Source organism: Pogoniulus pusillus, chromosome 7, assembly GCF_015220805.1.
Source record: "Pogoniulus pusillus isolate bPogPus1 chromosome 7, bPogPus1.pri, whole genome shotgun sequence".
Taxonomy (NCBI): domain Eukaryota; kingdom Metazoa; phylum Chordata; class Aves; order Piciformes; family Lybiidae; genus Pogoniulus; species Pogoniulus pusillus.
Window position 1 is genome coordinate 10,137,299 of NC_087270.1, and position 14,724 is coordinate 10,152,022.

Consider the following 14,724-nt stretch of genomic DNA (forward strand, 5'->3'; position numbering starts at 1 on the left):
ACCAGGGTAGGCTGCTTCCAGGTAGAGGGCTCCTCAATTCAAGAGAGATGTTGAGATACTGGAATATGTCCTGAGAAGGGCAACAAAGCTGATGAGAGGCCTGGAGCACAGCCCCATTATGAGAAGTTGAGTGAACTGGGGTTGTGCAGCCTGGAGAAGAGGCTCAGGGGGGACCTCATTGCTGTCTACAACTATGTGGAGGGAGGCTGTAGCCAGGTGGGGGTTGGTCTCTTCTCCCAGGCAACCAGCAACAGAACAAGGGGACACAGTCTCAAGTTGTGTCAGGGGAGGTATAGACTGCATTGTTAGGAGGGAGTTCTTCACAGAGTGATTTGCCATTGGAATGGGCTGCCCAGGGAGGTGGTAGAGTCACCGTCCCTGGAGGTGTTCAAGAAAAGCCTGGCTGAGGCACTTAGTGTCATGGTCTAGTTGACTGGGTAGGGCTGCGTGCCTGGTTGGGATGGATGATCTCGGAGGTCTCTTCCAACCTGGTTGATTTTATGATTCTATGAATACCAAGTCAGCCTAGACAAACTTTCACCTTTTTTTTTTCTTTTTTTTTTTAAACTTTTTCATCAGCCTTCACTTTTATCTGTATGCAGAGAGTAGCAATTACTTGGTCTCTGAATCTACTGGAGAAAAGGCAAAAATACTCTAATTGTAATGATCATTATTCATAACTAAGTACTTAACTCTCGCATGGTTTATTTGTGTTGCACTTAACAGCTCAATTCTTTGACTGAAAATAAAAGGGCCTGAGATAGTAATTGATTTGCATGATAATTAATTGGTGAGCACCATTTCTTTGGAAATAATCACACTTTATGCAATAATCTCAATCCTCTTTTTCTCAGACATAGGAATTGATATTCTGATGTTCCAGATGATTTTGATGCAAGCAATTTTATAAACTTCTCTACACTTTTAGGAGTTACCAGTTCTTTTGCACAAGACTGCAAATATCCAATTCAAACTCCATTTATTGAGGAAATTGTTCTGTGGCAAAATACAAAGACCAATTGATTCAACTACTTTCTTTTAAATTGATCTGTCCATAAGGACATCACCAAAAAGAATTAAATCTTTTTTATGTGAAAAGCGCCATGCACATACATCACCATTCTGCATTCTTCCTCTTGGCATCTGAAATGGTTGGCCGGTAATAGGTAAGGTGCTTTGTCATTATCCTTAGCACCTGGGAAATGGTCCAGTGTAAATTCAATCTCAGTGAATTATTAAAGGCATTTTAGGATTTGTGAAGTTGATAATGGTATTTTGTGAGTGTTCATTACTGCTGCAATTTAATATTACTACGGAAATTGAGTTAAGAGACTGGTAGCCTGGTAACTGCTTTGGGATGCAATTTACAATCCTGAGAGATAACAAATCCACATTTTCCCGGTGTGTCAGCAGTGTTTTGTGAAATGTACTTAAAGATGCTAATTGAACTCCCTTAGACCTCATGCAACATTTCACAAACTTCAGTGAATCACTGAAATTACATTTGACTGTAGGATAAAGCCCGAATGGCTTGATTCTAGTTAAAATTGAAATGTAGTTGGTTTGGGGTTTGTTTGTGGGTGTGTTGGTTGCTTGGGTTTTGTTTGGTATAGTAATATTAAATGTAATGATTCTATAGAAACGTTGGAATTTGATACACTGGAACATAAGGCACGGACAGGCGAGAGTGCACAAGCTCAGAAGTACTGAGTTGAGATAAAGTGGAAGGTTGGAATGGCCTTAGAGAATGGTGTAACAAATACAAACAACTGTAAGGCTGGAGCCTGTGGGTTTTGCCTGTCTCTGCTGACTTAGATTGCTTAGGCAATGTTGTTGGGAGAATATGATGAATGCCTACACTAATTAGTGTGTAATTTCTAACACAAGTACATGTAACCAATTGCAGTTTAATACTATTTGTAGCCTTCTGATGAAAGGTATAAAAACACATCTTTGGAATGCAAGAACAGATTTGGATTGGCTTGTATCAGGCCTTCTCCCCATCTCTTCTAATACCCTTGGTATTCAGCCTGTGGCAGGGTTTGGTTTTTTTTTGGGGGGGGGTGGGGTGGGGTGGGGTTTGATTGGTTGAGAGTTTTTGTGTGTGTGTGGTTTTATTTATGTGTGTATATATATATATATATAAAGAAATATGTGTAATTTGACTCAAGTAGTGCCAAAATTGAGTTGCAGCATTACAGTGAGTTAGACAAAATATTAATTTGCATTACTTTTGATTGATCTATAGTTAATTTACTCAAAAAGTGCTGGTCAAGAGTGAAAAAAAGCAATTCATGTAATAGTAGGGAAGCAAACAGTGTTATGGGAAACAAAAGTCTAGTACAGCAATGTCAGGCAACAAATGAACTGGTATGGCATTAGGTAATACTGTCATTGAAGTTAAGATATACTATCACCTTTAGCAGAAACTTGGCAACTTATATTTTACTGAAGAAAAATGAGTACAGAAATAGAATATCGAGTACCTCAGCAGCACTTCAGCATTTTCATTTTGGGGCTCTGAAAATTTAACTGAAGGAAAGAATAAATCCTTTTTCTACCTTTAGGTGTCAATTAGAACACACTGAACAATTGTTTTAATTCCAGTAGTCTGCCCAGAACAGGCAGATGCAGTATTTGACAGGGTGCTTCCTCTCAGCTGGCTGCTTGTTCTTTCTGCAGTACACTGGCATATATTGTGAGTAGCTGATTTGGAATCATCCTTAACTCATGCTGCAGATATTTCCAACTTCTTTTCTAAACAAAACCCAAAGCTTTAGAGATTTGGAGCTGTGCAATGCTCTGAATAAATAAACCTGTTTACAAATTAATTTCTTTCACCTTTGTATTTTCATGAAGCTTTTGCTGTCAAACTGTTCTGACTTACTAGATTTCAGTCTCTCACCTACATGCATTGAGACTGTAATTATTGCAATTCAAGTCATAGTTTGTTTTTTAAATAGTTTTTTTTCTTGATAACCAGTCTTGCTTAGGCAATTAAATGCACCAGCTGATGTCTTGTGTGCTCCTGATAGTTCCCTTTAGTCTTGCTCAATGTCCAGATACACAAAGCTATTTCTCCTTGCATTATTTTGCCTCCAGAGAATGTCTCAACATTGGAGGTCTCTTCCAAACTGGTTGATTCTGTGATCCTGTGTGAATTTTTGAATGAATTGTTTGTTTGTTTCAAGCTGTGTAGTCTTTGTTTGTTTTTTTTCGAGCTGGATAGTCTTTTGTTTTTTTTGAGCTGGGTAGTCTTTGTTTTTTTCAAGCTGGGTAGTTTTTGTTGGGGTTTTTTTTGTGTTTTTTTTTTTTTCAAGCTGGAAAGTCTTCTGTTTTGTCACAGTTGTTATTTTGTGTTAGAAGATTTGGTGTCATATCGAAGTGTCCAAAGGAAGAACCACGATACAGAAAGAGCTAAGAGAACATATCTATGTTTGGCAGTGATGAGTATGTTGAATGATTGAAATCTAACTGTTTTTATGTTACATGCCAAGTATCAGTGTTTTATTGTTTTTTTCTCTCTTGTCATCTCAATATTTTGCAATGTCCCACACTGAATACCAATCAAATCAGACAAATTCTTTCACTAAAATCTATACCAAATAAATACTGGCATTCAGATTTCCTTCAAGTTAGCTGTTCTTACAGAAAAAAAACAAAGCAAAACAAAAACCCTTTTGATAAGTAATCTTCAGACCCCAATTCTAGTTCTTTATTAATTTCAGTTTTTGGAGAGGGTATCCCCAAATATGAAAAAAAAGTATAATCATCTGTTTCTAGTGAATGAGTGAGTGGTCTTTGCTATTTTTCCACCGTTCTAAAGGTGTCTTCTTGTTCTGAGCTTCATCAAAAACTATGTGGTCAATAGAAGATAGCTGTATTTTGAGACATGATCCTGCTAAGCAGAGTTTGTTCAAAGCCCCATCTAGACAAGTCTTGAACAGTTGCAGGGAAGGGCCATTTGTTACTTCTCAGGACAACTTGCTCCAGGGTCTCATGACCCTCACATTGAAAAATTTCTTCCTTATATCTAATCTGAATCTAGTGTTCCAGTTTAAAGGCCTTATCCTATTGCTACATGTTGTTGTAGAAAGTCCCTCCCCTTTCTTGCAAACCTAATTTAGGGTCTCCCTGGAGCCTTCTCTTCAATCGGAACATGTCCAGCTCTCTCTCAGACTGTCTTCACATGAGAGATACTTCAGCCCTTTTGTCATTTTTGTGGCTCTCTTCTAGTCCTATTCAATTGTCCATGTCCTTAATTTTGTCATAGTTTTCCATTGGTAGGTGTTAAAACCTGTCTTAAAACAGGTGTCACTGTTGGCCTCTCCTGACTATTGGATCATAATCTGTTTCCTGTGCTCCAGTCTAGTCTTCCCACTCAGATTCAACCACCCATGCCCTCACCCCTGCCATGGTTCACAGATGAATTGGAAAGTTTACTTATGTCCTTAGCCAAATTAAGTTGAGTTCCTTCATGCAAACAAGAAAGAATTGTGCCAACTGCATCAGTTTTCTTCCCTGTCTCACTTTTTCTCAATATTTTCAGAGACATGAATGTGCTTGTGGGAATTTTATATATACATCTATAAGAAAAAAAAATTATATATAAAAACCTTTTTTTCCCCCTGTTTTGTTGTTGCTGGTTCAGGTTTATTTCATGCCTTCCTAACCTTCCCTTAGAATTTCCAAAAGCCATCTTAAACATGTTGGAATTCTCATTTGATTACCATTACTTCTCAGCTATTGCTTTCTATCTATGAAGCTGGTGAAAGGCCTGGAACACAAACCCCATGAGGAGAGGCTGAGGGAGCTGGGGGTGTGCAGCCTGGAGAAGAGGAGGCTCAGGGGTGACCTCATTGCTGTCTACAACTACCTGAAGGGAGGTTGTAGCCAGGTGGGGGTTGTTCTCTTCTGCCAGGCAACCAGCAACAGACCAAGGGGACACAGTCTCAAGTTGTGCCAGGGGAAGTCTAGGCTGGTTGTTAGGAGGAAGTTGTTGGCAGAGAGAGTGATTGCCATCAGAATGGGCTGCCCAGGGAGGTGGTGGAGGCACCGTCCCTGGAGGTGTTCAAGAAAAGCCTGGATGAGGCACTTAGTGCCATGGTCTAGTTGACTGGCTGGGGATGGGTGCTAGGTTGGACTGGATGATCTTGGAGGTGTCTTCCAACCTGGTTGATTCTATGATTCTATATACTGCAAAATATACCATATGCAGTTTTGCCACAGTTCCTGCTGCAGTAGCAATACCATCTTTACAGAATATGAAACTTAGAATGTTATTTCTGGTGAAACCTTTTTCATGGGACAGACAAGTTTCACTTGGGCTGAGTTACCCCTGTCAAAATTAGCTTCAGTCTTTAAAAAGAAACTAAGATCACTTTTTGTCTTTGAAAGCAATTAAGTGTTATTCCTCCTTCTCTCTGTGTTGGGGGGTAGTGGAGCTGTTCACAGGTGAAGGAAAAATCTCCCAGGGAAGGAATAAATGAAAGGTCAATCAGAAAAGTTCATGATAGCATTATACCCCATATGTAAAGTAATTACATTAACAAGCTAATTAACTTTAATGGACTGTCCTGCTATTCCCTTGTCTCCTTTACTGACCTGCCTGTTGAAGCTTTCTGTGAATGCAGAGCTTTATTTGCATAGCTGCAAATAATTTGCGGCCGCTATTGTTGGTTAATCTAGAATCTGAACCTAGTTTAATTGCTAGGAATTATAATGAGATATATATAATGAGAAGGATAGATAATTCATACATTATTTTCTTTTTTAACTGCTGTGAAGAAGTAGCAAAATGTGAAACTACACTGACCAAAATTAGGTGTCTGCTGAAGAAGATGAATGGGCACTGAGGGACAATACAATATCGAGGTTAGAATTTCAGCAGCAATAAGGGAAACTGCCAACAACATGTGCAGCAATGTACTTTTGGACATTGATGGTGCTTTTAAAACAGTCTGTAGATCTCAAGTGAAATTTATTAGCATTTCATGGGGAGCTAGGAACTGCTTTGGAAAATTTCTATAGGATGTGGTAGCAGTACTTTTACAGAGTTAAACTTCAGATTGAAAGCGAACTGATAAGACACAAACTTGAAATTCTTGAATGTGGTGACTACAGCCTGCTTCAGAGTGAAGGATAAAAACTGTTGTCCCCTGATTCTTCAAAAAATATATCCAAAGTAATAAGAAGTTATAGCTCTAGAGGCCTGCAATAAAACCCAAAATCTTTCATATGTTGTAAAACCACTTTCTACGTACTACAAAAGAATATATTTGTGATTCTTCTACAATATAAATATAATTTTCAGGATTCTGTACCTTCTGCTGACTTCATTGGGCTTACTTGAATTATGAAAGCAGGATGGAGAACTTAAAAATGCATGATAATTTGCTAGAACAATAAATTATTCCTCATATCAGCAATCAAGAATGGCAGGCTTGCTTTCTAGCTAAGCTACTCTGTGTGCTAGTCTCTTAGCCACAGCAGAAATACCTGTGTCACACTGTTCATTGTTGCTAAGAGCTTCTCTTTTTTCTCTTTTTTTTGCCAGAAGACATCTGGCTGTTGGAGAGAGATAAGCAAAACTTTGCTACTTTCACTGAGAACCCTAAAATATCCACTAAAAGAGCTTGTGAGCAAGCTTGATTCAGGCAATATTGCTTATCGAACTCCATGCTCACTTAGCACACACCAAGACTGGTTGACTATATGAAGAGTAATACATTGGATTAAACTGGGGGAAAAATTATATGTACTTTTGACAAAGCAAAGTGGTGCTGCTGTATAGTGTTACCCAGACAAGGATCTGGTTTATGATAGTTATATCATTTAGCAGTAAGGAAACGGAGCAAATTCTGTACTGAAGTCCACCATAAGATGATGGAGTTCAGGATCTTGTGTGGTAGGACCAGAATACCAAGCAGAATCCCAACCCTGGCCTTCATCAAAGCAAATTTTGGCCTTTTCAAGCAATTGCTAGGAGAAATCCCAGGGCACAGGGCACCACAAGGTAAAGGCATCCAAGGTATTGTGTTGCTTTTCAAGGACCACTTATTCCAAGCTCAAGATCAAAGCATCCCAATGGGTAGGAAATCAAGAAAGGGAGGCAGGAGACCTGCATGGTTAAACAGGAAACTGCTGGAAAAACCCAAGTGGAAAACAAGATTGTGCAGCTCATGGAAGAAGGGACTGCCCACTCGGGAGGAATGTAAGACTCTTGTCAGAGGATGCAGGGAAGCAGCTAAGAAAGCTATGGCCTCCATGGAATTAAACCTTGCAAGAGAGGTCAAAGACAACAGAAAAGGCTTCCTTAAATACATTGCAGGTAAAGCTAACACTAGAGGCAATGTAGGCCCAGTGCTGAATGAGGTGGGTGTCCTGGTGACGGCATAAAAAGAAGGCAGAGCTACTCAATGCCTTCTCTGCCTCTCTCTTTACTGCTGGAGACTGTTCTCAGGAGCCCCAGACCTCAGAGGCCTCACAGTAAGTCAGGATAGAGGAGGAGTTTTCCTTGGTTGCTGAGGCCCGGGTTAGGGACCAGTTAAGCCAAGTTTTTATCTTTGCTTACAGCTGTTATCTGTGTGCAGACAAATAGGGGGAGACAACTCAGCAGAAATATGTTATTAGGAAATTGTGTTGTTCACCACTAGCTTTATTATTTCATGGAAATAGTTACAGTTACCTTAAAAATAGCCTAAGCGAGAAGTCAGAGGATTTTTTTTAATGATACAGTTTTAAGAACAACATTTTCTGATCAATCTAAGGAAAACCTATTAAAAATATAGGTAGGTCAACTTGTTTGGCAAGATACTCCAAGCATGTAACCATTTGCCTTAACTCTGCAGCAAGATATGTTTGGAATTTACAGAGAAAGCTTTAAACTTAGAGAGGCTAATCCAAATACCAACAAAACCCAGCAAGGGTAATTTCACCACCTGAGAGTATCAATGAAATGCAGTCCATGACTGAAATGACTGTGGTGAATAGTCCCAAAGGGCACAAAATGGGCTTGAGCATGTCCTGTCTTGCCCAGACATGTTCACCTGCCTGTCTGCACTGCAGCCAGAGGCGGAAAACAGGACACAGAACCCCAGGCAGCCCAGTCCGGTTTGAGCCGGTCGCCTGAGAGGGGTTTCCCAAGGCCCACGGCCCTGTGGCGTGCCAGGTGTGCCCCCATTTTTGGAGGGGAACAGCCTGTGGGCTCTGCCTTGTTTGGGTCTGTTTGGGTGATTGCCAGAGGGCATTGTGTGGCCAGTGAGACCATTGGCCGCGGGGGTGGGCAGGTGAACAAAGGAGCTCGCGTGCTCGCTCGTTCCTGCCTCGCTCACCTGCCACTCACCCGCCCCTGGCCTCAGCTGCCTCAAACCGCCTCAAACCGCCTCGGCCAGCAGCCGATTCCACATCGCAGCCCAGGAATTCGCCACAGGACTTCTACTATTTTCCTGCACACATTTTGGGCCTCAGACATCAGGACGGGTGAGTGTTCTGAATGCTTTGTTCTGAAGCTGCTGGAGGAATTTGGTTAACCTCACCAGCGGTGAGTGAAGCCTCCAGACTCCAGCAAGGACATTTCCAAACCTTTCAAAACCCCACTGTACAGAGACATTCTGTGAAACAGTGCTGCTCACTGCAGCCAGGAGCTGGTGTGGAGAGCTGGAAATAAGTTTGGGGCAATTAATTTTGTGTATATGAATAAGTTATTTAATAACTTTTGGATTGGCCTCATTGCATTTCACCCCAAGCTCCGATTTCAACTGGCCCCTTCACAACAATGAGTAAATGCAGTGTTATTTACCGAGCTCAGGGGGAAAAAAAGAAAGACAGAAAAGAAAAAATGCTAGAGCTGCACAAGGCTTCTATCCCAAGGGAAAACAGCATGGACGTGTGTTTAGGGTTATGCCTGTATGGTAGGTTGCTTTACTTGATTGGTTGTTTATTTCTGGTGTTACCACATGGAGATACCAAGAAGACCATCTGCTTATTTGAATAATATCATTGGCATGAGTGCAGTCAAGTAATGTTTCAACCAAGCAGTACATTTGCTGATCATACTTAAACCTGAAAATTCCATTATCTGAATCCTGGGACTGTGTCTGCATGACAGTATGAAATGATACAACTTTCAAAGATGCTGAGAGTCAGCATCTCAGCAACCACATCTTGTTACGCAGTGAACAGATAGAATTCTCAAACAGAATACACAAGAAAAAAGTAGGTATTTACTGTGTTCTCAGAAATACTTTATACATCTGAAGAATCTTCTAAAGCTAGATAGCTAAGGCTGTGAACTCTTCGTATGTGTGCTTCTTATAGGCTGTATAGGAATTCAGCATAGATACAGGGTTTTCAGAACTGAGGGGTGGTTGTGGCCAGGAGGAGGTTGCTCTCTTCTCTCAGGTGGCCAGCTCCAGAACGAGAGGACACAGCCTCAGGCTGCGCCAGGGGAAATTTCGGCTCGAGGTGAGGAGAAAGTTCTTCACTGAGAGAGTCATTAGGCACTGGAATGGGCTGCCTGGGGAGGTGGTGGAGTCGGCGTCCCTGGGGCAGTTCAAGGCAAGGTTGGATGTGGCACTTGGTGCCATGGTCTAGCCTTGGGCACTGTGGTAAAGGGTTGGACTTGATGATCTGTGAGGTCTCTTCCAACCTTGGTGATACTGTGATACTGTGATACTGTGATACTGTGAATTCTAATTTCTTCATAATCAGACCATAAAAACTCATCTGAAGTTACCTAATGCTTTCAGTGATATAAAGACTGGGCTGTTTCTAAACATTCCCACATTAAACATGGAAAGGCATCTTGAAATACAGTATTTGTAGTAGCTCTGTCACAAAGATATCATTTATTAGACTAACACTCTACATTTTTCCTTAAATATAGGTGTAATGTTTTAAGTACTAATACAGTATACATGGTCTAAAACACTATGACAGGTGGTTTCTTCTCCCTAGTAACAAGTGGTAGGGCAAGAGGAAATGGCCTCAAGTTGCACCAGTGGAGTTGGTGCAAGTTGGATATTAGATGATTTTTCATTGCTGAAAGGGTTCTCAAATGCTGGGATAGTCTCCCACGGTGCTGATTGAAATGCCCTCCCCAGAGGTGTTTAAAAGATGCAAAGATCTGTTATTGAAGGCTATGATTTAACAGCAGGCTTGGTAGAGTTAGATAATGGTTGGACACAATAATCTTAAAGGTCTTTTCCAACCAAAATGTTTCTATGATTTTATAGTTCTGAATCATGTTACAGTATGATTGATAACAGATTTGACACCTATCAGTTTTATGCCATGAATGTATGTGTTAGACCTATCACTTATTTATAAGCTCTGGGAAATGTTAGCATATTTATGGGAAAACAAATGTACATAATATATGAGCAAAACATGATAAACTGGTAGACAAAAATATGCTCAGTGTATTAGGCTGGACTATTATAAATGCCACTATGGACAATTCAGTTAATCTATGTTATTATATATGTAAAGACTGAATGCCAGTAATTTTAACTGTGTCCTGATTGTTTTAACTGAATCCTCAGTGGAGTCACCATCCCTGGAGGTGTTCAAGAAAAGCCTGGATGAGACACTTAGTTCCATGGTGTAGTTGCTTGGCTAGGGCTGGGTGCTAGGTTGGACTGGATGATCTTGGAGGTCTCTTCCAACCTGGTTGATTCTGTGATTTTAAGAGTGGCTTGCAGTATGCAGGGCCTGGGTTGAATATCACTGTATTGAACAATGAAATCTAATTTATTGCTGTGTCCCAGAACTTAATGCTCCACTTTTGCTGGACAATGAATGCCATATATCAGGAAAAAAAAACCATAGATGAGTAAGGGATTAGGGTTTTTTTTTTTTTTCCTCTTATTTGTCAGTCTGAGAGCAATATTATTCCATCTATTCAGAGTGCCATGGAATACCATCTCTGTAATGTTTGTCAAATATCAGAGCAGTAATCAAGAAAAATATTTGCTAATGCTGTTCAATCAAGATCTTCTTAACAAAGTTGTGCTTGTTTTTTTCCGCCAAATATCAGTAAAAATAAATAAATAAATAAACTTGCCTTTGGCTCTATCCTCCAACCAAACACAAATTTTTTGGCATGTATAACATCCAGTGTGAGGTGCAAGCAAATACACAAGAGGCTGGAGATTTTTGTCTTATTAGAATAATTACAAAGGAAGTATGAAGACAGTTGGCTTCGGAGAATAAAGCTCTGAGAGATGTTGTGTCATTAGTTGAGTTATAGTACCTTTTATATGCCTTGGGTGACACTCGTGGTCATATTTATTGATCTGGTCTCCCTGGCTCTCACAGTTCTGAGGTAAAAATAATTTTTCTCTGGTGTGGAAGTTTAAAATAGCTCAGATGTTACACATGTCTGAAGTCCTATCCTCTCCATTGACTATAGAGGGAGCCTGGCTCAGATGGAAACCAGTGCCCTGCCAACGGCTGAAATGGGGCAAGATGAAGTCCATCTTGTCTCATTTGCAGGCCAAAGTCGTTCTGAGTATGCATGTAAACTTTTGCTCAGCCAACACGAGGAACTTAAGCTTTATCTTGGGAGACTGTAATTTGAATATTTGGTGGGGAAAAAATCTACTTAAATTTCTATTTGAAGATGTCTGGCTGTGGTCTTGTCATGTCATCTCTTTTTTTAATGGGGGAGGGGGAAGTAATGTTGACCAGGCAACGAGCAACAGAACAAGGGGACACAGTTGTGCCGGGGGAAGTCTAGGCTGGATGTTAGGAGGAAGTTCTTGCCAGAGAGAGTGATTGGCATTGGAATGGGCTGCCCAGGGAGGTGGTGGAGTCACCATCCCTGGAGATGTTGAAGAGAAGCCTGGCTGAGACACTTAGTGCCATGGTGTAGTTGACTGGCTAGGTCTGGGTGCTAGGTTGGCCTGGATGATCTTGGAGGTCTCTTCCAACCTGGTTGATTCTATGATATTTATGTACTCAGACAAATGGATTATCAATTCAATTATATGAACTTCAGCATATGTAATATATTGTGTCAATGACTAGGAGGAAATAACAAACTATGTATTTTGGTATTCCACATATGATTTTATTTTTTTCCTTTTAGTTATATCACAGTGCTTTCTGGACATGCACCCAAAATCTGGGTAGATTTGAAATAGCCAATGCCAGATCATAGTCAAAAATACTAGGATACCTGATTCAATCTGATTTCTTAAAATCCATTATGCTCTAAAATGGCCTGAGATGTGTGTGAAAGAGTATGTGAAGCATACAAATCTATTTGAGTGAGATTTAGAAACATATATAGGGCTGAAAGTTTGGTCAGTTCCTGTAACAGCTGTTGAATGCTAGCCTCAACATTTTGCAGTGTAGAAATTCTCCCTTAAATGATTTTTTTTCAACCAAAGCAGTTAAGAATCTGAAAAGTAGTATTTTATTGTTCCTCATTTTGTTAACAGACAGTTGAAGAAAAGGAGTTTATGAATGAAAATTACATTTCTCTGATGTAGTCCATATATCTTAATGGCAAAAAAACCCCAAAATTAAAGTGCTCTGTTAACAATTTCCCTCTTTCAGTGTGATGGTCTTATTCTATTCAAGAAAGCAAAAGGATTCAGGTATGGCTCCAAGTAGACTTCTCAAACATCAGCATTTATTAACATGATTTGTTTTCTAGTAATCTGGGATATTTAATGAAAATCTGTAATTGCACAGTGTGGTGAATGAAAGCATCTATGTCACTACATTGATTGATTTCATGGAGATAAAATCCAATTTCAGTTTTGGGGTGTTTTTTTTGCTCTGATGGTGTGTACTGTGTGTACTCTGCTACTGGCAATCCTAAGCTTATGTGAGCTGTACTTTAACTGAGAATTTCTGATGGAAAAACAAAAATAATAAATCAAAGCTTGGAGTGTGGTCATTTTAAAAACCACATGAATTTAGACCACATGAAAATAGTGTAGTCCATGATAAGTACTTGAGTGTGTTGATACTAGCAAATGGTGTGGTTCAATGAAAGGCTAGACTGGAGAAGCAAGGGCTGAGGAGTGTTTTCCTCAATCCATTTAGCCTGCATCTGGAGTTACTCTGTCACCCAGTGTTTGGGGTTGTTAGCCTAGAGAAGAGGCTGTGTACAACTGCCTGAAAGGAAATTGTAGCCAGGTAGGGATCGGTCTCTTCTCCTTGTGACAGAAGGAGGGGACACAGTCTCAAGCTGTCCTGGGGCAGATTTAGGCTGGATGTTAAGATGAACTTATTTACAGAAAGAGCAGTTGCCATTGGAATGGGCTGCCTGGGTAGATGGTGGAGCCACCATCCCTGGAAGTGTTTAAAAAGAGACTGGATGAAGCACGTGGTGCCATGGTTTAGTTGATAAGATGGTATTGAATGATAAGTTGGACTTGATGATTTCAAAGGTCTTTTCTAACTTGATTAATTCTGTGACTCTGTGATCTGATGTGCTCCAAGGGCCTATTGCCTGTTCTTTGTGTCCATGCTTTTTTACATAGTTAATATAAGCAGGTTAGTCTGTATTCAGTTGAGTTTAAATGTCTCTTACTTTTCAATACAGGTAAAGTTAGTATACACAAAACTATTTGTAGCAAGATAGTTACATGGCAATAATTTACAACCCAAGCTTAATCTTAACTAGTGCCCATAATCCTTATTTATCCTTTATTAAAACCTGAGCTTTGGTGACTTTTGAGGTAACTGATACAGCAGGGAATCAGGTGATGAAATTTTGTCCTAATTGTTTCTAATTCACAAAAGACTACTTTGGAGATACAAGTTTTGGTCATAAAATGGCTGTTTTGGGAAATAAAGCACATCCCTCTCAGCATAATGGTTACTTCACTAGTAATAAATTGAATTTACAAGACAGTGAGTCACTGTTGGCAAATAAATTCTAACAGTACAATGATGTATTTTGGGGACTATTTGTATGTGTTCTTTGTTTTTGTCTTTCTCATATACAGATGAATTTTTCCACTTTGTGCCATGGTCTAGTTGACTTGATAGGGCTGGGTGCTAGGTTGGAGTGGATGAGCTTGGAGATCTCTTCCAATCTGGTTGATTGTATGATTCTATATTAGATTATTTTCTTCTTTTTCCAGGCTGACTGGTATGAATCTACCTTCTCCTGTTATCAGCAGTAAGAACTGGTTACGACTCCATTTTACATCTGACAGCAACCATCGACGGAAGGGATTTAATGCTCAGTTCCAAGGTAGGGAACATAAAACTGCAGCCAAAAAAGACCTTTAAGCATTGCTAAATAAAATTTATGTTTAAATATTCGGGATGTAGTAAAGAACTAACTCATACTACTATTGCTTTTACACAAAGTACACTAAGTAACTGATATCCTTGTGTGATCGGGCATCTGCAGGCATTTACTTTTGGCAAAGCTGTGCTTCACATTGCAGTTTGCTGTAAGGATGTATTTGTTTGCTTACTTTTGCTATAATAAATTGCTTTGTATTCAGTCTGATCTTTGCTTTAAAAAAAGATGCCTGGAATGTAACTTGCAAAAAGTCAATTCCACACAGACATGCCCCTGTCTAAATAAATATTGTCTTCCTTCATTACTCAAAATCTAACTTTTATCCAGAAGCTTCATTCTTTGTTATAGGAAATCTAACTCATTCCTAGCATAGCTAAATTGTATTTCAAGCTGCTGCATATATTTACATATACAACTTTAGAGGAAGACAAGGGGATGTCAGAGCTGTT

General features: G+C 39.8%; 1 protein-coding gene across 1 annotated transcript in view; it reads left to right on the plus strand.

Annotated features, from left to right (window-relative positions):
- The window catches only part of CSMD1 (CUB and Sushi multiple domains 1), a 1,024,926-nt gene that overhangs the window by 665,419 nt on the left and 344,783 nt on the right, over positions 1-14,724 (plus strand). The window contains exon 6 of the mRNA XM_064145849.1: positions 14,106-14,218. Within this exon, the coding sequence (XP_064001919.1) occupies positions 14,106-14,218 (113 nt within the window). The remainder of the gene's footprint in view (positions 1-14,105; positions 14,219-14,724) is intronic.